The sequence below is a fragment of the Trichomonas vaginalis genome, chromosome I, assembly GCF_026262505.1.
Source record: "Trichomonas vaginalis G3 chromosome I, whole genome shotgun sequence".
NCBI lineage: Eukaryota > Parabasalia > Trichomonadida > Trichomonadidae > Trichomonas > Trichomonas vaginalis.
Window position 1 is genome coordinate 20,920,293 of NC_067203.1, and position 26,488 is coordinate 20,946,780.

Sequence of the window (26,488 nt, forward strand, 5' to 3'; positions counted from 1 at the left end):
CTTGTCTTCCTACATTGTCCATCCATCCTTGAACTTTTCCTCTTGTTTCAGGATTTGGAATAAGATTTGCTGCATCTCGTGCTACATCCCAACCTTTCTGTACAGTTTGTATAATAGGTTGTGCTTTCTCTTTAAGTATACCTAATGTACTCAAAATCTTCCTTCCAACTCCAAATACACCTCTGGCTATTGTTCCAACTGCGGGCAAAAATCTGGATGCAACTCCTGCTAATGCGCCAAATAAACCCATTTCTTATGGGTTAAAAAATGACGAATCCAAACAAGGACCCCTATGTTTCTAAAGCGACAAAGAAAGCACTCATGGTAAAAATCTTTAGTTCAACACCAAATGCTTGGTTTATGGATATCTTGGAAAATTCCGAGGTATAGAGAAGATGGACCACCATACTGGCTAATATTTGTCGGTCAAAACACAAGATACTGTGAAGCCATACCATTATGGTCCAAAATATTTTAGATGTGAAAACTGCTTTGACAATATTCGTTGACAAATACCATCCAACAAAACTGACATCTGACTGTGAAAGTTCTTTCAAATCAGATGATGTAAAAAACTATCTGCGTTCAAAAAATGTAAACAATATTTCATTGTCGACCAAAACCATTCTGCTCTTGGTGTCATTGACGGTTGTATAAAAATGTTAAGAGACTTAAACCAACCACAAGGTGGTGAAGCAATGAAATGTCATATGACGACAAGTATAGACACTTCTCCATGGCAAAGATGAGACAAGTTTTAAATATTTACAATAGCCGTAAACAAAAAGGTTTGGGAAACCACTCCCCGAAGAAATGAAAAACAACCCTGACTTAGAGAAAGACTATATATTTAATAATTTAGTCAAAAGAGACAAACAAGAAAGAATGCCGGGCTTCAAACTTAAGAAAGGTGACAAAGTAAAAATAGAAATACCTAAACGCGACCCATATGAAAATACTATTGACTATGACAACAATGGGAACTCGACAGGTACTCACATTCGTGTTCGTAAAAATAGAAGAAAGTATACAAGAGAATATTATGAAGTTTTAGGCAAACATGGCAAAATGTACAGACTGCAAGCAGAAGATAAAACTACTATTGTCAGACCTCGTTTCAAACTTGTCAAAGTTCAAGGTGGTATACTTTCAAAGACAGTTCCTAACAAATATAAGACAACTCCTGACCAATATGCTAAAGAAGTTGAAAATGACGACTAAGCAATTCTATACCATGCGTAAACTGTCATGTAAGGTGGCATGTATTCTTTACTTTGTCCCGTTGTTTGCGTATACCCTGAAACGCGATGTGTATGGTTTCCATCTCCCTGAGTGTCACCCCAGAAACAATTTATAGCAAACTGAACGTCGTCTTTAACATCATATCCTTTACCTTTTTTCATTGCTGACCAATCCCAAAATTTATGCTTATGCCAACCTGCTTGAGATGTACTTAAATCTATGTAGTGACTGTGTGCAGGTAAATTTTCACCTGAAATCGTTTTACTTCCACCTGTTTCCTTTGAAGAGTTTGCACAATACAAAAACCGGTCGACTATTTGTTCCCATGCACCAACACCAAACATTACTTGAGGACCTCTTGCTTCCATAGATGTATAAATAGAACCTACTGGGTTCATTAAATCAAACATATGAGATATTATAGGATTGTCTCTTTTGAACTTAAAATATAGTGCAACTATTTCAGGTTTCTTCTGGTTTGTGTCAGAATATTTTTTATAATATAATCTTATGTTTTCAGGGTAGGTAAAATCTTGACTATAATATTTATTTCTGTCATCTTCATAATAGTATACTATTCTCGTTTTTTTTATTGCATTATATCTTTTATATCTATAATATTCTAAATATAATGTTTGCTTTTTTGGGTCTACATGTGCGTCAACACCATAGTCATAATAATATGGTGCTGGAGCTGGGTTAGGTAATGTCATATCTGTCATTTCATAAACTCTTAAATATTTCTTTTGTTCGTCTCCATATAAGTTTAAGTAGCAGTTGTTGTCTAATGGAACTTTAACTTGTGTACCATCATTCTTTATATAGCCTACATACATTTCATTGTTATTTTTCGGAATGAGTTTATACCGTATACCATTTTTTAAGGAGTGTACAAACTCCCATCTAAAATATTTGTTTTCTTCATTGACAGAAAAGTCACCAACAATAGTTTCAATATTTTTCGTTGTTCCTATCAACTTTGGTATATTTCATTGACATATGTTTTATCTGCTTTCTTTTCAAGGCTAACGTTTAAGTCTGTTATTTCAGAAGATGTATGTGTATGTCCAACGTCACTTTTCCTGTTTAAGGTTTCTTGTAAGTTTGTAATATTTGCAATGGTATGTGTATGTCCAACGTCACTTTTACTGTTTAAGGTTTCTTGTAAGTTTGTAATATTTGCAATGGTATGTGTATGTCCAACGGCACTTTTACTGTTTAAGGTTTCTTGTAAGTCTGTTATTTCAGATATAGAATGTGTATGAGTCTTTTTAGAATATTCGTTTTCAGCTCTTGTCACTTCACTTGACATTTTATTGTCAACATATGTTTTGTCTGCTAGTTCAGGATGAGTATGTTCTTTTGTTGCATAAGCATTGTTAGCTCTTTCTTCTTCTTTTGCTATTGCATCGTCTACATATTCTTTGTCAGCTTTGTTGTCAACATCTGCTTTCAAAAGAAGTTCATTTATAGGTTTCTCGTTTAAAGTTCCTTTTGTTGGATTTATACAGACAGTATGGTTCTTATTGTCTTGAAACAGAAACTCATCTGTCATTGGGTTTAATGTCAGTTTTAAGTTTCCTTCTTTCAATGACTCAGATATCTTAGAATAGTTTGAAAAGTTTGTTGTGTTCTTATTTAGAGCTTGCATAATGAGTTGTCGGTTGTGTTGTATTTCTCTCATGGAAGCAATATCTTTCGACATTTTTATTCTAGATAAAATATGCTTCCAATAGAAAAGAAAATTCAAGAGTTGCTACAACTAAACCATTAGATGAACTTTTTACTAATGTCGGTCAAAAGTTTGAGACAGAGACCGTAAAGCATGAAGGCTATCGTTTTGACTACCCATTAAGATGGCTAAGAGACCCATCTGTCACAAAAGCTATTGGCTTTCGTAGAATGAAGTTTGTGTCTGTAGAAGATAAAAGTTTTCCATTTATTGTAAGGTTTCATATAGATTATATATCTGAAGGGAAACGAAAAATGTGGGAAGAAATTGAGCTAATACAAGTTGACCTTTCATCTTCTCTACAGACTGCGTTAAAAAATATAGAAGATAAAATAAATTCATGTTATGCAAAATATGCTGATGAATATGCAAATACCGAGAGCACACTTTATGTGAGAATTGTATATGACAAACAAAATTCACAAGTGTCATTTCAAATCTACGAAGACAATCCAAAGAAAGACGAACAAATATATAACAGAATTCACTGCAATGTCATGGTATTATTTGCAAAGAATGTTAAATCAGAAAGTCGAACTTCCTTTAGCAAATATTTACAGTCGATATGCAAGAGATGAACCATATTTATTTAAAGATGTTTTCGACCCAGCTGCTATTATTGTTCATGCTTCATTTTCTGGCGCCCAAAACTCTTTCTTATGCTTGGCAAATGACTTTTACGAAAAACCTACAAAGTTATACGAACCACCAAGTGGAAGTATTTCAGACTTTCAAGTATGGTTTACTACAGATGGAAGAAAAAGAATAATTCCATTATACCATGCGTTTTACTTAGAACTTAGTTTCATATACAACTACTATCGAACGGTAAAAATATAATTTTTTAATACGGTTGAGGTGTTGGATTTGGTTGCCAACTAGACTGTGGTGCAGGTTCAGGCTGTTGTATAACAGGAGCTTGTTCTTCTGGTTCAGGGTCTTTAGGTATATATACCAACAAACTGACCTACTCTTTTACCAATATTTTTGACACCGTTCCAAATTCCTCTTCCTACGGTTTTTATTCCATTCCATATACCTCTTCCAACATTTCGAAAGAAGTTTCCTATCTTACTGAAGAAACCATTTTACTATATGTAAAAATCTAATGTCCGCCTAGTCTCTTACGTTTCCTGTTGAGTTCCATAGCATTCTTTAACTGGAGCTCATACATTCTGTTTCTCCTCTGGTAGAAAACATATTTGGGTCAACTCCTGTGTTTGCGTCATCTGCATAAAGTTGTTTATATCCCACTTCAGGGTTTGTATAAAACTCTTTCCATCTCATATTTGCATACCATGGTGGCAAACCTAACGCAGCGTCATTTGACATGGCAGTTTGCATTTGTACATCTGTTGGCACTTGACCATAGTTTGCCATTGCAGTTTGTATTCTAACTTCATTTGGAATATTCTCTGGGTTTGGTTGTCCAGGTTGCTGTGCATTCGCTAAGTTCTGTGCGTCCATTTAATATTAGATAAAAATATCTCTTACGAGTCATATGCTGAACATTTGCAGGCATTGGTTCATCTTCATATTCTCTGTACTTTTCTGCCACGTCAATAAATAAATGACACAATGGAAAAAACCTAAAACAAGTAGTCCTATTTCAAACCACATTTACTTACTAATAAAATTTCTTTATTGTGACACTTTCTCCAGTTTATAGGACCTCTCTCATATTCTATCTTGTCATATATAAACTCATAGTCATGTATGTCCTCTAACCATCTCATAACGGTTTCCAAACCACTTTTATCGGATGTAAGTAAAAGCATGGATGGTTATGTAAAACGTCTAAAGTTTCTAAAGAGTCTCTCAAAGTCCAGTCTACTTGGTATTGAAAATCCCATGTGTTATAGAACGGCGGGTCCACTATAAAGAAACATTTTCCTTGTCTTTATATTTTTCATACAAATCTGTCCAATGACATCTCACAAACTCTATACCCTCAATATATTTTTTCTATGTCCTCTTTGAAAACATTTGTATAGTTAAGATATAAAACTTTGACATAAGTGTTTCAATGTCATGAACTCTTATAGCACCACTATATAATAGTCTAGCAGATATACTATTCCAGTCTATATATTCTGCTTTTTTCAAAAACCTTCTCTCACAATATTTTGTTATCTAATGGTATACGTTCCATCTTACCTATAGGTATCTTTTCTTTTAACTCTTTCAATATATTGTTTGTGTCTGGAATATGTTTGAGACGGTCCATATAGTTGTCGAAGTCATTGCATATAATCTTTGAGTCTGGGAATATTATATGGCACAAATGGGATATATAGAAACTTCCACCGAACAAATCTACAAATGTTAGACCATTCGGTAGTTTCTTAAGTTCTCTCAATATAATATCTTTACATCTACTCTTATTTCCAAAGAACGGTAACGGTGGTTTTGTAAAATTCATTTATATATAATAATAAAAATGTTTTTCCCGAAAAGTGACAGAAAAGTGACAAAACATGAAAACATATATAATTTGTGAAAAGCTCCTGGAAGACCCGTATATATAAGAACTTCATTTATAATAATCATCTTCAGGGCTAGAGGGCGCAACGCGCCTGGAAGCCCCACTTCCTTTTTTTTTTTTTTTTTTATATTAGTGATATTCATCGAAAGGCTAATACTAATAGATTGGAAAATCCTGTATTTAAAGCAATAAAATTTTTCACTTTTATTTCTGATAGCCTCTGAAAATTGAAGCTTAAATTGAAAAAGTGTATCAAGAAATCTATTATTATTTTAATGTTTTTAGTATCCCTTATTATGTCTCTTTTCAGCACCCCCTTAACAACTATAATAATCTTCATCCAATGCTTCATATTCTATTATATAAACAGCCGAGAAATTAGTTTAGAAAGTGTAGCGTGTAATCCAATATTAGTTTTAGACAAAAGGCAATATTGGAGAATAGTAACTGCTAGCTTTTCTCATTTAGCTTTGAATCACCTAGTAACTAATATGATAGATTTTTATGGAGTTGGGATATTAGAAAAATATTTAAATTTTTCAGATTACTTTAAATATATTGTGATTCTTATAATCTTTCCTTTAATTATTGATTCATTAATACGAAAACACTTCAATATCAATCTCCGAATATTAGAAGTTGGATTTTCAGGTGTTTTATTCGGATTACACCCAATTGTTGCTAGTTGTATGTGGTCAAAAAATATATATATACGATATGTATTTTTATATTATCCGATTTTCAACTGTATATTAATTTCTATTTTTGCTCCAAACTCGAGTTTCCTTGGGCATTTATCCGGATTAATAATTGGATATTTAATCACATGTCACGCTTTTGATTGGATTACAACTCAATTATTTTGGAATGTTTTCCCATGGATCGTTATTTTGATGCTGATTAATTTTAAGCGTAGCTATCCAGAATGTTTGAAGTGTTTTAAAATATCTAAAACATCTCCTCCAATAGTCAGATTTGGAGATCTTATTCTAACACCATAATTCTGTTTCTTGCAATCTTCTTCTTATATTGCAATTATAATACAGTTGATTTCCTTATTTTAATTTTTATGATGACTTGGAGAAACTCCATTTATTTTTGCAGAAGAGAAATATATCATTATAATAAAACAAGAATGTAAAAGATAAATATGTTAGTGCACGAGAATAAAATGATGATATCTCAAGAAAAATGACAAGTCCTAAATTCGTCTAAAGTTTGTCCTTGATGGCCATTCGAGAACCGTAAAAGCTGCAAAAATCATCTCCACTTTTGATTATAGATCCAAGGTGATGTGATTTTTGCATCCCTGGGATGGACGATACACCCAAAGTGTCACCTTTTTTGGGATAACATGAATTTTAAATATCATGAGAGTTCTGCAAACCATATGCACAATATCTATTCAGCCTGACTTCTTGTATATATGAGTTAGACTTCTTAAATATTGTGCTTGGGGCGATATAAGCATTTCCGAGATTACCATCGTGCTCTATAGTATGCTACTTCTCCCTGGTTCTAGCTCAGTTCCAAGGATATTGGCGTTCAAGGATTTGGCAAGGTCCTTCCGAAGTCTCTCATTCGATGAGAGATTTCGGAAGAATCTTGCCTTAAAGTACTCCAACTCTTGTTCTTTTGTTCCTAAATAGTGAGAAAAGTTATTTGACTACTTAAGGTAGAGATTATCCGAGGTCCCTCATTTGATGAGAGGCCTCGGATAATCTCTGCCTTAAAATTGTACACTTGTAGTCCATGAGAGTGTAAGTATACATTGATAGGACAGCTTTCTTCTGAAGTCTTAGATTGATGAGAACCTCAGAAGAAAACTGTCCTATTTTATAGTAAAAGGAGTTTCAGGAGCTCCAAAGCTCCCTTTCGTAAGGATTAGGAGCTTTGGAGCTCCTGGTTCGTAGATGTGTTTCGCATCTTTCATCAGCAAAGGACATTTACCATCTGGGACTCTGTTGATGGAGACTCAGGAGCTCCAAAGCTCCCTTTAGTAAGGATTAGAAGCTTTGAAGCTCCTGGTTCGTAGACGTGTTTCGCATCTTTCATCAGAAGAGGCCCAAATGGTAAATAGCCTCTGCTGATGAGCTTCAGGAGCTCCAAGGCTCCCTCTCGTAACGATTAGGAGCTTTGTAGCTCCTGAAGATAAGGTAGGATTGCTCTGATCTCTAATCAGTAGATGCCATGCCTCATTATGAACTCTACTGACAAGAGATCAAGAGCTCCAAGGACTCCCTTTTTAGTTAGTGGCGTTCTCACCATTTAGTAGGATTGCTGATCCTACTAATGAAGTGATCACTTAGTATACGTTTTGAATAAATTGAATTTTTTTTAGAATTTAGTATTTTTTATAGACATCACATGTATATTATAAATACATAAATATATTCTTTAATTCAAAAAATTCAATTCGGTTTTGGGATGGGTATCCCAGCCCCAAGTATTCAATTTTATTCAATTTTTAAAGAATTTTGGGTTGGGATGCCCAGACCAAAACAAGCTTTATATTTTGATGTGTAGATACGTATGTGTGCATCATTGTTGTGTTATATATTATGTTTTTAATGAAAAAAAAATCTGATTCAAAAAAAATTATCACTAATTAGTTGATAATATAAAGAAAAAATAGATAAATTGTATGTTTTGAGAGTATTTATCCACATTCACTCATATGAATTTCATTAAATAGTGTCTTTTTACTCCCAAATTTATTTTGAATTATTGAAATCAAAGAAAAAAAATCAGAAAAATTTCTCGAAATTTTTATTTTCAAAAAAATTGGATTTTATATTGAAAACTGACACTGGGAGGACGATAGGGCTGGGATTGGAGATACCCCGCTCACTTGGGAAAAATACGGATCTATACTTTTGATCGCTGTTCGCTCTCACGCATTATAAGGTTCCTGCGAAGAAGTGGAATCCCGACAGCATTAGCGACCAATATTCTAATCATTTCATTTTATTTTGTTTAAAGAATACATAAATAGTTTTTTAGTGCCTGTTTACGCTTTTTGCCGAAAAGTTGAGATTGAGATACTCTTCATTTTGCCTGATTTCTCGATTCCGTCTTGTAGCCATTTTTGTCGGTAGATACTACAGCAATATTCCGTGTGCTGCGGTCATTAGCCTCTATGAGACAATCATAAGATGTGAGTTCTTCAACCATTTAAGATAAATGAACTTATTGTCAATCAAATTGATGTGTTCATATAATAATGCAAAAAAAATTATTAATAATTTGTTTTTTTCTCAGCATATATTAATCTTTAATTATCATATCTAATTGCTCTTTCCCAGCCTGTTTCCCTTTTTCGTGGTAGATGGCATTGCAGCATTCCATATGCTGCGTCTACCACCATTAAATGATCAATAATTCTTCTGTTCAAAAGGTAGTTCATAACAGAGTGATTGTATTCGGTTATAATCACCAAAAATCTAAGAAGTATCAGATAAGCTTCAATTTGGAGAGTAAAAGCTATCTTCTAAATCGGGTGAGGAAAAAAAACTTTAAATGTGACAAAAAGTAACTCTTTTTGAATGCTGACGGCTGGTATGACTGTTTTTAGAATCATTGATATTTGCATCATGTGAAATGAGAAATTCTGCAACTTCTTTACTATAGGGTGTCCAAAGGTGTGTTTAGCACAAACCTGAATACTGCGAATAGAAATAAACAAGTTACATATATATAAAGTTTATTTAAATATAATCACCATTGGATTCAATCACGCGTTCGCAGCGATCGATCCAGGCTTGAAAGACACGCTTTAAATCATCATGAGAAAATTGCTCAAATTGCTCTCTTACAAAATTTTCAAGATCATCTGGACTCGCGAATTCGCGTCCTTCAGCTCTCTTTTTTAGCGTGCCGAATAAATAAAAGTCAGAGGGGGCAATATCAGGTGAATAAATTGGGTTTGGAACAACTTTGACATTGTTTTCCACCAAGTAATTCATTACCTTATGACTTTTGTGAACTCTTGAATTATCAAAATGAATTGCAAACTTTTGTTTTTGTTGTTTGGATTTCTCAAACTCATCAGAATTGATAATTTGAGTAAGAACATTGTCAATTAGATACTGAGCATTCATCGTATTAGGTTTTTGAAGAATATCAATTGTGATGATGCCATTCACGCCCCAAAAAACCGACAACATCATCATTGGTGTGTCAATTTTTTTCTTCGGGAATGTTTGCGGATTTTCATCCTTCGGGATCCACATGATTTTGGCTTCTGTTGCATATTGAAACCAAGACTCGTCCCCTGTTACTAAAAAGCGAAACTTCTTGGATTGATACGCACCCAATATAGAGAGGAGCTCTTTCGAAGATTGGACTCTAGATTTTTTTTGAACTGAATTAAGGTTGTGCGGAACCCAACGTGTATACGCTAGTTTGTAGTTCAAATAATTGTGCAGATAATAACTGACTGTTGTACGTGGTATCTTTGTCATCTCCTCTATCCTTCTGAGTGATGCTCTTGGGTCTTCATCTAGCGCTTGAAGAATTGCTTTGATTTTTCTTTGATCCGGCGATTTTTTGTCAATTTTTATGATGGGCGCCTTTTTGTTCATGAAGTGATACATCCTAACATGATACGTTACAGTGGAATAGCTAGGAGCATCCATACCGAAGCATTTTACCAATGTCTCGTAGATTTTTTACAGTCTTTGCATTTTTTTGCAAGAGCGAGGATGTTTTCTTTATGATTCATTAAAAAAATGAAAAAAATCCCGCCAAAATTTCCCGCGAAACCGCCTCTTGTCTCAAAATTCATTTTATATCCCGGCATGGCGCCAAAATACAACATACTCATCATATACATATATTCATATTTTTTATTATATATTTATAATCAGCATATATCTCCTTTAATAGTCTCATATAGAGCGCTGTGCTAAACGCACCTTTGGACACCCTATATTAAAACATCTTGCAACATCAAGAGCGGTATCTCCATGATAATCTTTTTCATTGATATTTGCACCGTGAGAAATAAGAAGTAAGGCTATTTCTTTATTATTTGTCATTGCTGCATTATGAAGAGCAGTTCGTCCATATCTATCTTTATAATCGATAATTGCACCATGTGAAATAAGAACTTCAGCTGTTTCTTTACAATTATTTAATGTTGCATAATAAAGAGCGGTTTTTTCATTGTTACCCGTCTCATTGATATTTGCTCCATGCGAAATGAGAAGTTCGGCTATTTCTTTACAATTATCACATGATGCACGTTGAAGAGCTGTTAATCCATTAACTATTATATTGACATGTGGACAATATGAAAGGAAATATTCACAAAAGGATGGAATATTAAAATTAGGTGAATAAGCTAAACATTTGTAAACATCATGGTTTTGATCGAAATATACTAAAAATGGTTCAATATTATTAAATTGCGTACAGGATTCTAAATTGATCTCTAAACCATATTCATTTATCAAGAATGTAACAAAATCAATGTTGTGTGAAATAATTGCATATTTCATGCAATTTATATCTGGTTTCCGATATTTCAAACATTCACTCAAAATCTCTTTGCTTCTTCCTAAAAACGAAAATCTCAGACATACATCAGTTATTTCTGATTTAAATTCTGTTCTTAAGAACTTGAAACAATCAATAGCTCCATGGTAACAACATAATTCAAGTAATGAATATTTCATGGATGGATATGGATATAAATCGCTATTGAGTTTTTGATCTTTATCAAATCCATCTATTTCTGTGAATGCAATTAATTTTTCTATGTTATTATTCATAATTGCTTTGAAAATTGTATCTTCTGAATGAATTTTGAGATTATGTAGGTTATTTGTTTCTAATTTTCCTGTTTTGTCCAAATTAATTCCATATTCTTCATAAAAGAGGTAGTTAGAAAGATTTGTAATTCTGGACACATTTGTTACACGATAATCATCAGAAATGAGTTTTGCAAGTTTCAAGTATGACTTTGTATACCGATTATTGTACTCAATGATATTTAAAATGTCTTTTATAATATTTTCGTGAGGATGTTTCTTTGAATCAATCAACTCTGTTTTGATCATTTTGTAAATTGAGTTTAAATCTTCTTCGCTGTCAGTTTTTAACTGATACAATGCATTATATGAATCAATGTAATATTGAAAGACACTTCTCAGTTCACTGTATTTATCTGTACGAATGTCTTGATTGGACATTTAAAAAAAATATTTGCATTTTATCAACTAAATTATCTCTGCAATTCACTATGTGAAAAATATCATGCTATGCATGAGGAAAACAATTACTACAAAGATTTCGGATAATATTTTAAATTTTGATTAAAACAATAAAATGAGCCTTCAGCATAAATTACTTCTTTCAATAAATGAAGAAAAGATTTTACTTCATTAATTTTCGGCACGAGATTTTGTAAAAAGTATAGTATCACTTGTGATTAGCTCTCGGAGACAATTATATTCTAAAAAGCTCACTATATAAAGAATGACTCAAAAAATCACGATTTCAATTGTTCTCGAAATCTATAGCCTTGAAATGTATATTAATTTTACTAGATATAAGCTTTTTGCAATCGTCCTTATTAAACGTATATATATATATTCCTCCAAAGTTCTTATAATTACATTGAAAGGGAGGATAAGATCAGCTTCCTCTCTGCACGCCGATAGTTATGAAAATAATTTTAGATACATGATTGAAGAAAAAGAGACTCTTATTCTTGATGATTTTGAAGTAGGATCACAAATAGTAGAAGAAGAGCCATCATATTCAATGCTCGTATCAATAGAAAACTTCCCACAAGAGCAGCAATTGTTTTGGAATTCAATTTATGTCGAACCTGTAATCAAAAACAATTTTGTTGTTGTAAGAATGAATTTTGCCGAAAATAGAGATCAGATAACTAAATTTGGAGAGATACATCCAATTGAATCAATACCATCATTATATTATTTTGCTCCAAATTCTAATCATACAGTTACAAAAGTATGGAATAACTATCCACAACCAAAAACATTTAAATCATTCTTTAATATGGAAGCAAATACGAAAAATGCAAGTGATGCGTCAAAACCAGGCAATGCTCCGGTTTCGCATATAAATGAAGCAATATCTGTAATTAAAGAAAACCAAAATACTTTTGTTAGACTTTCAATTCAATATAAAGATCAAACAATTAAAGAGCAATTCAACAAATCAGCTAAACTTCAAGAGTTATTCAACTTAGTAAATACGAAATTTGGTCCAAATCATCAGATAACAATTTTTCCGAACAACAATTTAGTTCCTAATGATCCAAACATGACATTTGAAGAAGCGGGATTATTCCCATCCGCAAAACTTGTTATAAAAGATAATGGCGAACAAAATTTCCAAACCACTTTTGATTTACCTCAATATTCAATTCCCCCGGCTAATGATCAATCTGAATTGTTAGCAGCTAATGAACGAGGAGATTTTATAGATATTGTGCCACAACCAACGAAATGCTGCAGTGTATCTGGTTTATTTATTAAAATTTTCTCATTTTTCGATCCATGGACGGAATTTGAAGAGAAGGAAGACTTCTTCGAGGTCAAAGCATGTAATAATTAATATCTTTGTTAATAAATTTATTGTTTCGAGCTAATATTTGATATTTGAACTTTTCATGTCTTATATCTGAATATTGTTAAATGTGTAGTTCACCAAATTTTTTGGAATCTCGCTCTAATAAAGATAATAAATCATCTTAATCAGTAGTCAAAAATTAGTAGTATATGAGTGCGGGTTTAGTGACTTTTTTTGTTACATCTATATATAGACGGATGCATTAAAATATATTTATTTATAAATCATTAAAAAATTAACATTAATTTTAAAATAATTTATTTTTTATCTTTTATAAAAGAAGTTATATATAGATGATGTCAGATATTCCGCGATTAATTAAACATTGTTTAAATCCTGAATGGGTTAAACTTCAATTTAAAAATGAAGATTGTGAATTATTAAATGAATATGAAAGCCAAAATAAGCTAATGAGGTATAAATATAATGATAAAGAATATTTAATTTCATGGAATCAATGGAGTCATAATCAAAGACCTCATAAACGAGAAGAAGAAATTGAAAAATAATGAAATGGAAATCATTGATGACATTAAAGAGGATGGAATTCCTAAATTTTGTAGAAAAACCTTTAGAACTAAGTTAGGAGCATATAAACGTAGAGTATTAAATCCTGAATATCTTAAACATCAATTTAAAAAGGAAGACTGTGAATTATTAAACGCTAATGAATATGAAAATGCTAAATCAAAACTGAGATATAAATATATTGGAAGTGATGAAAGGTGTAAAGATAAAGATAAAGTTTATTCAGTTTCATATAATAACTGGCACACGTTAGGGATAAGAAAACATTTAGGAGATTATGGTAAAAGTTCTGAATTCTTCAAATCTAGTATATACGAGAGAGTAAAAGAAATTAGAAATAATTATTTTCATGAATAAAAAAATAAACTTTAAAAATTCATGTCTTACATTTTTGAATAATTTATTTTTTAATTTGTATGAAAATGAGTGTCAAGACTAACGACGTTAAAAAATTGGGATTCACAAATGAGGAAATAAAGGATATATTAGAGGAAGCGGGTTATGAGGTTAGTAAATATTATTTAAGAAATTGTCAAAAATTCGCGGAGTTTTTAAATGAGTTTGATTATGATAGAAAAATGAATAAAGATGATGTTATAAATTTCTTATATCCCACATCTGAAGAAGAAAAACCTAAAGAACCTGATGTTTTCCCTGAATATTATGAAGAACGGATTAAAGATGATGAATATGATGAAATTGAAAGACTGGAAAAAATAAGAGATGAAATAGATGAAAAAATTAAGGAATTAAGAGAAGTTGAAAAATATAATGAAAATGAAGTAGAGGGTTTAATGAATATCCCAGCTTCAGAATCAGCAGTTCAGAAATCTCATGAAGAAAGATATAAAAATTATGTCTCAGAATCAACACAAAATTTATTAGATGGTGAAATAGACGAAACACTTTCAGAAGAAGGTACTAAATTTATTCGTAAACATAAGTTACAATTTATTGACGATGGAGATTATCCATGTATATTACTTTCACTCCTCTTGATTCTGAAAAATTCAAAAAAGCACTGAAAAATGTAACATATGCAACAAATACGATTAAGAAAGAAGACCATGATATTTACACAAATTATTATTTAAATAAATGCACAGGTGTTGATAAAGTTTTTGATTTATTAGATAAAATATCAAAAGAAACCATTGGTACATATAAAATTTTGTGTGATTGCGGTTTCATTATTGAAGATACCAATAATGTTTCATATGAAAGAACAGCACCGAAGGAAGACGAAGTTGAAAGGTCTATACCATTCGTTATTAAGAACATAAAAGATATGAAAACTTATAAACATTATATTTATTCATTTATTTCAGAAAAAATGGAAGCAACCCATAAAACATCATCTCATCATTTTATAGCTATTCATACATTCCTTTTCAAAGTTGTGAAATTAAATAAGACAGGAATTAGATTTAATGTATCAGGGTACGCATTCTTGAGTAAATTAAAATGTATTCGTCACGTCGCAGATGATAAAAATTTATGTGTTCTTAATTCATTTTATGGACTTTAGCCCTGGACTTTAAAAAATAAAGTTTATTTTTATTTATTTTTTTTAATTTTTATTCTTACATAAATGAACAAAAACGGAACAGCTAAAATGAATGATAATCAAATTAGAGCAGAAGGTAGAAGGTTATTTAAACGCTTCTATAACATTCCTGATGGTGTTAATCCTAAAACTCGTAGAAGTTATTTAAATGAAGCCATAGATGCATATGAAGGATTTGACATTTCATCAGAAAGTGAGAGGTTAGCAAGAATGTTAAACGTTAATATTGATTTTTATTATTGTGACCCTCAACCAGAAGACGTAGACATTAACAAGGTAGACTTTCCATTAGTGGAATCAATAATGATAGATCCAGAATTTGAAACAGTAAATATTTTATTAACACAGAGTCCATGTGGAAAACTTCACGCTGACAGAATAACAGACGTTGAAGCACTCACAGGATATAAAGTTTGTCCATATTGCAAAGAAGAAGTTTATTCTCTCCGTGATGATCCAGAAAGGAAAAATCAAAGAAGATTTTTAAAACATTGTGAGAAATGTAAAGAAAATAATGGAAGATTAATTCAAGACGTTCAATTGCAAAACACACAACAACCATATGCACCACATATCACGAAACAGAAGATATATCAATGGCTATTAGCACATAATTTGCAGGAATATTATAAACCAACAAGATATTATATTACTTTTGACTTCGAAACATTAGAGACTAAAGAAGAACTTCAACTTTCTGAATGTGCAACTTTGAACGCTTACTTAAAACCATTTATGGTATCATCAACTGTCAAAATAAAGCCGCAAAGCGGCGAGGTCGTAGACCGTGATAAAACATTTACGAGGAATTTTTGCTTAACATCAAGTGATTCTTTTATTTCTGATTGGATTGAGTTTTTATTTTCAACCTGTTCATTAGTTGCTAAATCAAATATTGAACAATATGAAGAATTAATGAAGTCTCATACATTAAATGAGAAACAAAAGGAAGCAATGAAAGAGCTTTTAGATGAAGAATTTAATAAAGTGAATATCATAGGTTTTAATTCGGGAAAGTTTGATTTAAATTTAATTCTTCGTGATTTAAACACTGCAAAATGGAAAATAAAATCAATGCTGGGTTCATCTTCTCAATTTAAGCAAATCATTGTAAAGAAAACAAACTGTCCATATGAATTAAGATTTATTGACATCAGAAATTATATAGCGGGTGGAACATTAGACCAATTCACTCAAGATTTCGGAAACAATAAATCACGTGTTAAATCCTTTTTCCCTTATCAATTCATCACGGGAAAATTACGAAGAAGAATTATATAAAAAGGAACCATTCACTCAAGATTCATTTTATTCAGCATTAACTCAAGAAACTATATCAGATAGTGATTATCAAATATATCTCAATGATGCTAAAAATTTTAAGAATAGATTAGAATATTTTATTCATTATTGCAATAAATGTTGAAATTATGATTGACCCAATTGATAAAATTATTGAAGAAACATTTGTTTATAAAATTGACATGCTTCATAATCTTTCTTTATCATCGAATGCATCAATGATTCGTTACGCTTTAGCATATAAAGACTTTAATCCTAACGAAAAATATCCAGAAGAAGAAAATGTGGAATCAAGTTTTGAATTAACGAAAAAGTATTGGAAATATAAAATTGAATCATATAAGAAACAAGATGAAAAAGCAGAAAGGGATACTAAAAATAATGTTTCAATGGATGACTATCAATACTATCACGATTTAATCCTTTCATCTAAATGCAAAATGTGTGGTAAAGCGTTTACATATGCTAATAAACCAACATTAGATAGAATCGATAATGAAAAACCACATACCAAAGAAAATTGTCAGTTAATGTGTTGTTATTGCAATGTCGTAAAATCAAATAAAGATGAGGATGTTCAACGTTTAAGAATCAATTTAAGAAATTATACATTAAAAAATAATTTACCAATGACTTTAGATTCAGTTGAAGCTTATCACATTCTCCGTAATGGAATTACTGGTGGTTTATCAAATGTTCAACATAGAGTAAATCTTAAAGGAATCACGCACATTAATAAAATTTCATATAATCCAGAAACTAAAACTGTATCAAATGAGGACACCACCAATATCATGACTCATTTTGTTGGTGTTGATTTTAATTCATTATATCCTTCATCATTTTCATCTAATCCTCATGATTTCATTCAATATACTAACCATAAAATGTATATGCCGGGAAGATTGAATGGTGTTATCATTTGTGATACAGCAACAAAGAAAGCAAAAGCACTGGGAATAATTAGAAAGAAAAATACTTTATTCGTGGCTGAAGTAAAGGGTCACATTGATGAAAAATACATTAATGATTACATAAACTTTTTACCGATAATAAGAAACTTAGATATTATCACAGATGAAAAAACAATTGGCAGTTTTATGTATAATTACATGAAATCAAACAATCTACCAGTTGACCAGAAACAGAGAAAATTAACTCAGTTAGCATCAACACACAACCAATATCAACCATTTTCTTCTTATTATCTTTGGTATCTAATAGACAGATTTCATTTTATCATTGATGACATTCAATCAATTTTAACATTTACGAAAAACACTTGTTTTAATGAATTTGCGAACGAATTTATGAACGAAAGACAAAAGGCTGAATTAGAAGGAAATAAAGGAAAAAGTTTATTTTGCAAGATTTCACTTAATGGATCATATGGTTACGATGCAATGAATACACAAAATTACGCAAAGACTAAAATAATGAATGCACAGAAGGCACGCGTTGCATGTATGTCAAATAAGTTTAAAAACATAAGAGAAATAGGTGAAGATACGTATCAAGTGATGCTTAAAGATAGATTTTATAGATGTGATACATGTTTACAAGAGGCATTCTTCACTTTAGATAATGCTAAATACTGGTATTTGGTTTTCATTTATGATTTTATGTATAAATGCATGGATGTTAATCGTTTTCATTTCATTGAAGGTGATACTGATTCATCTTATTGGGCAATCGCTGGCGATCCAAGTCTTCCTAACACTCAAGCATTTCAAGCAATTGTTACTGATAAACAATTTTATGATAAAAACATTTACAAATTCGCACCTTTTGATTTCTTCTGTTTTGATGAGAAATTTAAACCTAAATTAAAGAATAAAGCTGAAGAAAAAGCACATGAGAAGAAGTTATTGGGTTTAGCAATTGAGAAACAAGGTGATAACATGGTTGCTTTATGCCCTAAGTGTTATACATCATTCAACGGTTCAATTGATGGAGGTGATTTTAAAAAGATTGCACAAAAAATGAAAGGTGTTAGTTTACGACAAAATAAACAATTAACACCTAAAAATTATTTGGATATAATAAATGATAAAGTGATATTTGATGGTCAGAATATTAATTTACAACTTAAAAACGGGTCAATGACTCGCTTAACAATCGGTAAGACTGCATTAACAGGAGCACACACTAAGACTGTATGTTGTGAAAATGGATGTTGTATGCCATTTATTTAATACAATTTAAAAACGTAGGGGTTGAGTCATGAATTTAAAATTTTATTTTTAATAAAATGCCACAGAAGAGACAAAAGGAACTGTTAATGATGCGATTCAATATGTAAATAATGGTTTTGATACTATGATTCAAAGAGGTGGGCACCCTTAAAACATTTATTTTATTTTTATATAAATGGATAACGCAGATTTAGAAAATTTAATTTATGATTTAGTACTTAATCAAAATTTTCTTAATTATTATGAATTAAAATCATATCTCCAAAAACATAATAAAAATATAACGGGTGATGATATGGATTATTATTATTATTCGTATTATAAAAATGAAATTTTGAAATATCATGATAAAATAATTTCTAAAATTAAAGACAAAATTAAAAATAATGAATATACAAAGGGAAAAACTAAATCACAACTTAAACAATTGAAAGATTTCAAAAATAAAGTATTAACAGAAGAAGATATTGATGAATTATATAAATTATATAATCCTGAGCCGCAAAAGCCAAAGGAACAAAAGCCAAAGAAGAAAAAGCCGAAAACAACACCAAAAGAGAAAGTAGCAAATGTTCAACAGCTAAAGGTGCAAAACGCCCAGGTCCTTCAGACCATAAATGATGCACAAGCTTTAATTTATGATTCATTAGTTAAACCATATTCAGCCCGACTTTTAAATGAAGATCAACTTTTGGAATTCATCCTTCAACATAAACTCGAAGCGGGAAAGTATATCAAACCTTTATATACAGCATATTTAAAACAAATGAATAGAATACATCCAGAATTAATGAAAGGAGGAATGAAATCCAAAACTTCATCATCCAAAATCAAAGCAGATAAAATTAAATCACTTGCAATACCAAAACCTCCAACGGTAGTACCTCCTCCTTCAGTTAATCCTTCATCATTCACTTTATTATATCCATTTCAAACATTAAAGAAGCAAAAAGATTTTAAAAAGGATTTCAAAATATTAAATAAACCAACTGACCCAAAAATTCAACCGTTAAAGGAAAAATTTAGTCGCCCTTCATTTGCACCATATCCATATTCATACGAAATCGATCATTTAGAATATTCAAGAGGAAACGTTACTTATTTATTTGCCATTAACATTAACACCAGATATTTATATTGCATTCCGGTGAAAGGGAAAACAGAACAGGAAACAAGAAGAGCTATTCAATACTTACTAGATCATGAAAGAGTAGATAATATAAGGGGTGATGGTGATAAAGGATTTCAGGCAGCTATGGCTCATTATTTCCCACAAATTAATTTTTACTTTTCATCCTCTCCATATACGTTTCATAATAAAATAGTTGATGCGGTAATGAGAACTCTTAGAGATGCGTTAGGGGTTAATGGTCAGATATACTGGGATGGAAATCATGACTCCATCATACAGCAGTTAGTATATTATTACAATAATACATGGCATAGAACTATAAACATGAAACCAGTGGAAATGAAAAATGATATTTCAAAAGAATGGAATATATTAGAAAGCAAATGGAAAGGTTAAATGATGTTAAACGTGAACAAATTAATTCGGGGCTCATGAATTTTAAACAAGGAAATAAAGTTTTGATTCATCTCGATTATGGAAAAACTGATAAATCAATGACAAAAAGAAGACGAAGATTTGACACAATAGCTGAATTTGTTAGATATATTAACGGCAATGCATTAGTTGAGGTTAACAATAAATTAATAGAAATTCCGATTTATTTTATTACTCCATTATATTTAAATAATATTTAATTTTTTTATTTCGTAAGAAATGAGTGACAACGAAGCATCCAAGAGTCCAGACAATGAATATAAAAAGAAACTAAACAGAATTAAATCAAAAATATGCTATTACAAAAAGAAGCCACAATGCGGTGAGGTTGAAAACGATAAAGAAATAATCGAAAAATTAGAAACTTATCGTTCAATCCTTAAACTGAGTGAAGCAAAAATAAAAGAATTTAATAGAATAAATAAATTGATTGGAAGAGATGAATTTAATAAAGATGAATTTTTAAACTCAATCCAAATTTAATTTTTATTCCTCTTCGACAACATCTCTCTTTCCATCATTACTGCATAACCACATTTTCTCAATTTTAGTGGTTTGTTATTTTTAACATGTTCTTGCATCATTTTTATCATTTCCTCCCTTGTTATGATTCGTGGTAAATTTTGAGCTTGTGGAGTATTCATTTATGATAAAAATAAAAATTTAAATTATGCCGTTTGCTCTTTTGGAGCTCAGGACTTTCAGTCCGTTCTAAAGTTTGTGACAACATGACATTTTGACAACAGTCACGGAAATGATTTGTCATGACTTCATCGTAATGAGTGTAAATGACCCAAAAATAATGTTTACGTTAATGGTTTCAGGTCATTCAATAATTAATTATTTTTGAAGAACTGAAGGTGTCACTATGTCACTCAGTGTCACTCGGTTATTTAACTTCTCTGAAAAAATGAGACAACATGACATTTTGACAACATAGTGGGAAATAAATGTTTACGTTAATGATTTCAGGTTAATGTTTACGTTAATGGTTTCAGGTCATTCAATAATTAATTATTTTTGAAGAACTGAAGGTGTCACTATGTCACTCAGTGTCACTCGGTTATTTAACTTCTCTGAAAAAATGAGACAACATGACATTTTGACAACAACACAGGATTAATGCAAAAATAAATTCCAGTCATACTTTATAAAGCTAGACCTTCAGGTCTCACCGCTTAGCGGCTCATTTACAGGTATTTCATCGTCAGTAAATGAATCCTCATTATCGTTTGGTTCAACCTGTTTATATAATCCTTTCATTTCTTCTTTCAAAACATAACACCATGTTTGTTTACCATCTATTCTTCTCTGTTTCTTATCACATTTATCTTTAATGCTCATTTGAAAGTTTTTGTCTTTCATGTCTGATGGTTTGCAGAATAGAGCATTTTTACATGTCATACCTGCACACAATTCATCATAATGTGTATTTATCCATACATCTAAAGGATTTGTTGATAATTCAATTAAATCTTGTTTGGCTTCAGTCATCGGTATGATTCGTACATCAAATGATGAAAGGTCATATTGCATAAAATATGTTAGTAAATTATCATAAAATTCCTTAGTGCATGAATCCATTAAATTCTTGAAGTAATCAAATTGACCCTTAAATTTACCATTAACTCTTAAAACTACGTATCTTCTGTCTCCAACTTCAATTTTGACAGGGTAAACGTTATTAGTTACGAAAATGAAGTTTGCAACGTTCTGTGCTGTTCTTCTGGGTTGATTCTTTTCATTAATTCTAATCTCATTATCCGTTATAATTGATTTCAAAGCGTTGAAGTTTGCGAGTCTATCTTCACCTACATTCTTGAGTTCATTAAGTACAAGAAACATTTTATTCTCAACTACTGAATTGAAATTACCCGTTAGCTCACTTATTTCAGTAATGTTTTTGCATGAATAACCAGCGAGAAGTTCAGAAATAATGTCTGTAAATCTGTTTTTACCTGTTCCCTGAAGTCCTTTCAAAATAATTGCTGTTTCATTCTTGATTCCAGGATGTTGAATCATTGATGCAATCCAGCCGAGAAGGTATTTATACACTTCATCGTTATTATCACAAATGGCTTCTTTAATGAAATTCATAAACATTTCAATTTTTGAGTAATCTGGTTTTTCGAGAACGTTGTATTTATAACCTTGAAACGTTGAGAAAACATCTGGAGAATCAGATTTAAAGCAAACACCCTTAACGGTTAATGAAGACAATTGATTTAGTAGTACATCCCATGCTGTTATGGTTTTACCTTCTTCTTTAAATAATTTAATCATTTTGAGTGACTCTTTCATGTTTGATTGAAGAACGAATGATATTTGATTCATTTTGTCGTGTATGTTGTAATCTTTTTGAATGAAATATTTATTTCCACAATCTACAAAACGGATTACACGTGATAAATCCTCAATTACTTCAGAACTGTTTTTATACTGATGATTTTCAGCCTTGCGTCTAATATCTGTTATCAAAAACGAGTCATCAAGTTTTATATCAAATGTTATTTTTGGCTTACGTAATAAAGGTAAAACATATTCATCATAATATTCCTTTTGGTATAGTTTTAGAATCTTCACTAAAACAAATGGAGAAGTCATTAAATGTGCATATCTACTACGTGCTTTTTCAAAATTACTTTTTGCATTTTCTGTTAAGCTGCAAAAGTTATAAACGTTATCGTATGCTTCATTAATTAAATGATTAGGTAACGAATTAATTGCTTGAAACAGTGTGAATAATGTAACTTCTTTTTCTAAATTCATATTTCCACCGTCATTATGTACTTCAAAATCACTAATACCATCAACTATGCTCTGGGCAAGTTTATCGTCAATGTTTACATTTTTGTTTTCATTCATGATAGTCTTTATTTCTTCGTTCTTTTGTTCAACTCTTACCTTAATATTCAAATCATTTAATATATCATTCACTGTTCTGGTTATGGTCGAGTCGTAACTTCCACGAATGAATGAGTATGTTTTGATTGGTTCTGTTGCATTCTTGCGAACTCTTGAATCAGCCATAACTACTAAAGAACGCTTTGAATCATCCATAGAAGTCATGATATCAATATCATAATCATTGCAGGAATAACATTTAATCATTCTGTTCGAGGTTGAATAGAAGAAATTAGTGTTACAATAAATGTGAAGACCTCCAGAAGCGGTTTTAACGATAACATCTTTATCCGAAAGTTTTGATAAAATATCTTTTCTAACTGTTTCTTTAAGTTCATCATTGTATGATTTATTGATATCAACATCTATAATCGTTAAATTTGATATTTTATTTACTAATAAAGCCACACCAGTTTTCCTTCCTCTTCCTCCATCATGTTTGAGGTAGTTATGTAAATCAATCTTGTTTTCACCAATTCTTTCGTTGAGGGTTTTAGTTTCTGCCACAACTAATTCCTCAGCTAATGAATCAATAACTTTTTCATCAGAAACGATATAGTTGCTGTTGTTGTTTGTTGCTGTCATTTATATAGGAATAAAAAATAAAAATAATTTTAAAACTAACTTTATTTTTGGACTGCATCATATTTCCTGTGATGTTGTCAAAATGTCATGTTGTCACATTTTTTCAGAGAAGTTAAATAACCGAGTGACACTGAGTGACATAGTGACACCTTCAGTTCTTCAAAAATAATTCATAAGTGCCTTCCTCCTGTGATGTTGTCAAAATGTCATGTTGTCACATTTTTTCAGAGAAGTTAAATAACCGAGTGACACTGAGTGACATAGTGACACCTTCAGTTATTCAAAAATAATTATTTTTGAATAACTGGGAAATAAATTTACGTCAAATATGCAATTTATAAAATCTTATGTCGACAGGCTACGTAGCACAGTGGTCTAAGGTGGTGTTATGGAGGGGTCAAGGTCTGTGGTTCGAACCGCGACGGCGCCGTATTTTCTTATTTTCTTTGTTTGTCTTGTTTGTCGTGAATAAAAAGTGTCATAAAAGTGCTCTATCTTCCACGGGAATAAATAAAAAATTTACTTTATTTCTTCTTTATTTCTTCTTTATTTCTTTGTTCCCGTGGAAGAAGGGTTTTGCTGTTTTTTCTCAGCCAAAATCAATGATTTTTTCATTTTTGGAATCCTTAGCGAATGAGGAATCTTTTCTCTCGTGGAAGCTTTGAACAAAAATATATTTAGTTCATCATTGAACTCTATACCATGCGAATACAGTCATAAATGGTGGCATGTAATCTTTACTTTGTCCCGTTGTTTGTGTATATCCTGAAACGCGATGTGTATGGTTTCCTTCTCCCTGAGTGTCACTCCAGTAACAATTTATGGCAAACTTAACGTTGTCTTTAACATCATATCCTTTACCTTTTGTCATTCCTGACCAATCCCAATATCTATGCTTATGCCAACCCGCTTGAGATGTACTTAAATCTATGTAGTGACTGTGTGCAGGTAAATTTTCACCTGAAATCGTTTTACTTCCCCCTGTTTCCTTTGAAGAGTTTGCACAATACAAAAACCTGTCGACTATTTGTTCCCATGCACCAACACCAAACATTGCTTGAGGACCTCTCACATCCATAGATGTATAAATAGAACCTACTGGGTTCATTAAATCAAACATATGAGATAATATAGGATTGTCTCTTTTGAACTTAAAATATAGTGTAACTATTTCTGGTTTCTTCTGGTTTGTGTCAGAATATTTTTTATAATATAGGGTGTCCAAAGGTGTGTTTAGCACAAACCTGAATACTGCGAATAGAAATAAACAAGTTACATATATATAAAGTTTATTTAAATATAATCACCATTGGATTCAATCACGCGTTCGCAGCGATCGATCCAGGCTTGAAAGACACGCTTTAAATCATCATGAGAAAATTGCTCAAATTGCTCTCTTACAAAATTTTCAAGATCATCTGGACTCGCGAATTCGCGTCCTTCAGCTCTCTTTTTTAGCGTGCCGAATAAATAAAAGTCAGAGGGTGCAATATCAGGTGAATAAATTGGGTTTGGAACAACTTTGACATTGTTTTCCACCAAGTAATTCATTACCTTATGACTTTTGTGAACTTTTGAATTATCAAAATGAATTGCAAACTTTTGTTTTTGTTGTTTGGATTTCTCAAACTCATCAGAATTGATAATTTGAGTAAGAACATTGTCAATTAGATACTGAGCATTCATCGTATTAGGTTTTTGAAGAATATCAATTGCGATGATGCCATTCACGCCCCAAAAAACCGACAACATCATCATTGGTGTGTCAATTTTTTTCTTCGGGAATGTTTGCGGATTTTCATCCTTCGGGATCCACATGATTTTGGCTTCTGTTGCATATTGAAACCAAGACTCGTCCCCTGTTACTAAAAAGCGAAACTTCTTGGATTGATACGCACCCAATATAGAGAGGAGCTCTTTCGAAGATTGGACTCTAGATTTTTTTTGAACTGAATTAAGGTTGTGCGGAACCCAACGTGTATACGCTAGTTTGTAGTTCAAATAATTGTGCAGATAATAACTGACTGTTGTACGTGGTATCTTTCTCATCTCCTCTATCCTTCTGAGTGATGCTCTTGGGTCTTCATCTAGCGCTTGAAGAATTGCTTTGATTTTTCTTTGATCCGGCGATTTTTTGTCAATTTTTATGATGGGCACCTTTTTGTTCATGAAGTGATACATCCTAACATGATACGTTACAGTGGAATAGCTAGGAGCATCCATACCGAAGCATTTTACCAATGTCTCGTAGATTTTTTTACAGTCTTTGCATTTTTTTGCAAGAGCGAGGATGTTTTCTTTATGATTCATTAAAAAAATGAAAAAAATCCCGCCAAAATTTCCCGCGAAACCGCCTCTTGTCTCAAAATTCATTTTATATCCCTGCATGGCGCCAAAATACAACATACTCATCATATACATATATTCATATTTTTTATTATATATTTATAATCAGCATATATCTCCTTTAATAGTCTCATATAGAGCGCTGTGCTAAACGCACCTTTGGACACCCTATATAATCTTATGTTTTCAGGGTATGTAAAATCTTGACTATAATATTTATTTTTGTCATCTATATAATAATATACTATTCTCGTTTTTTCTATTGCATTATATCTTTTATATCTATAATATTCTAAATATAATGTTTGCTTTTTTGGGTCTACACGTGCGTCAACACCATAGTCATAATAATATGGTGCTGGAGCTACGTTAGACAATGTCATATCCGTCATTTCATAAACTCTTAAATATTTCTTTTGTTCGTCTCCAT

The 26,488-nt window shown here is 31.4% G+C and overlaps 8 protein-coding genes and 3 pseudogenes across 11 annotated transcripts, besides 9 other annotated features; 4 read left to right on the forward strand and 7 right to left on the reverse strand.

The window, feature by feature from the left end:
- Nucleotides 1-5,585: part of a mobile genetic element that runs on past the window's edge.
- On the reverse strand, nucleotides 1,218-1,539 carry TVAGG3_1022650 (annotated as a pseudogene). Its single transcript has one exon. A coding segment is annotated over exon 1 (322 nt).
- On the reverse strand, nucleotides 2,273-2,893 carry TVAGG3_1022660 (phage tail repeat-like family; the record flags this gene model as incomplete). Its single annotated transcript, XM_051254880.1, has 1 exon — nucleotides 2,273-2,893. A coding segment is annotated over one exon (621 nt), but the record flags the coding sequence as incomplete, so codon positions are not given.
- Nucleotides 5,586-6,736: 1,151 nt separating the features above from the next.
- Nucleotides 6,737-8,332: a mobile genetic element.
- Nucleotides 8,333-9,086: 754 nt separating this feature from the next.
- Nucleotides 9,087-9,114: a terminal%2Cinverted (terminal inverted repeat of Mariner transposon ID:TVAGG3_1022680).
- Nucleotides 9,087-10,389: a mobile genetic element.
- On the reverse strand, nucleotides 9,167-10,293 carry TVAGG3_1022690 (annotated as a pseudogene). The gene has a single exon. A coding segment is annotated over exon 1 (1,127 nt).
- Nucleotides 10,362-10,389: a terminal%2Cinverted (terminal inverted repeat of Mariner transposon ID:TVAGG3_1022680).
- A 1,757-nt stretch (nucleotides 10,390-12,146) lies between these two features.
- On the forward strand, nucleotides 12,147-13,252 carry TVAGG3_1022700 (ubiquitin-like family; the record flags this gene model as incomplete). The annotated part of the gene is made up of 1 exon (XM_001311930.1): nucleotides 12,147-13,049. The coding sequence occupies one exon, from the start codon at nucleotides 12,147-12,149 to the stop codon at nucleotides 13,047-13,049; it is 903 nt and encodes a 300-aa protein (XP_001311931.1).
- Nucleotides 13,253-14,046: 794 nt separating this feature from the next.
- Nucleotides 14,047-26,488: part of a mobile genetic element that runs on past the window's edge.
- Nucleotides 14,171-14,869, forward strand: TVAGG3_1022720 (annotated as a pseudogene). Its single transcript has one exon. A coding segment is annotated over exon 1 (699 nt).
- TVAGG3_1022730 (DNA/RNA polymerase superfamily) lies at nucleotides 16,590-17,463 on the forward strand (the record flags this gene model as incomplete). The annotated part of the gene is made up of 1 exon (XM_051254881.1): nucleotides 16,590-17,463. A coding segment is annotated over one exon (874 nt), but the record flags the coding sequence as incomplete, so codon positions are not given.
- TVAGG3_1022740 (DNA/RNA polymerases family) lies at nucleotides 17,562-18,515 on the forward strand (the record flags this gene model as incomplete). The annotated part of the gene is made up of 1 exon (XM_051254882.1): nucleotides 17,562-18,515. A coding segment is annotated over one exon (954 nt), but the record flags the coding sequence as incomplete, so codon positions are not given.
- TVAGG3_1022760 (uncharacterized protein) lies at nucleotides 21,388-21,717 on the reverse strand (the record flags this gene model as incomplete). Its single annotated transcript, XM_051254883.1, has 1 exon — nucleotides 21,388-21,717. One exon carries the CDS (start codon nucleotides 21,715-21,717, stop codon nucleotides 21,388-21,390), a length of 330 nt encoding a protein of 109 aa, XP_051080457.1.
- TVAGG3_1022770 (uncharacterized protein) lies at nucleotides 22,140-23,088 on the reverse strand (the record flags this gene model as incomplete). Its single annotated transcript, XM_051254884.1, has 1 exon — nucleotides 22,140-23,088. A coding segment is annotated over one exon (949 nt), but the record flags the coding sequence as incomplete, so codon positions are not given.
- TVAGG3_1022780 (phage tail repeat-like family) lies at nucleotides 24,398-24,790 on the reverse strand (the record flags this gene model as incomplete). The annotated part of the gene is made up of 1 exon (XM_051254885.1): nucleotides 24,398-24,790. One exon carries the CDS (start codon nucleotides 24,788-24,790, stop codon nucleotides 24,398-24,400), a length of 393 nt encoding a protein of 130 aa, XP_051080459.1.
- Nucleotides 24,926-24,953: a terminal%2Cinverted (terminal inverted repeat of Mariner transposon ID:TVAGG3_1022790).
- Nucleotides 24,926-26,229: a mobile genetic element.
- TVAGG3_1022800 (Mariner transposase) lies at nucleotides 25,006-26,133 on the reverse strand (the record flags this gene model as incomplete). The annotated part of the gene is made up of 1 exon (XM_051254886.1): nucleotides 25,006-26,133. The coding sequence occupies one exon, from the start codon at nucleotides 26,131-26,133 to the stop codon at nucleotides 25,006-25,008; it is 1,128 nt and encodes a 375-aa protein (XP_051080460.1).
- Nucleotides 26,202-26,229: a terminal%2Cinverted (terminal inverted repeat of Mariner transposon ID:TVAGG3_1022790).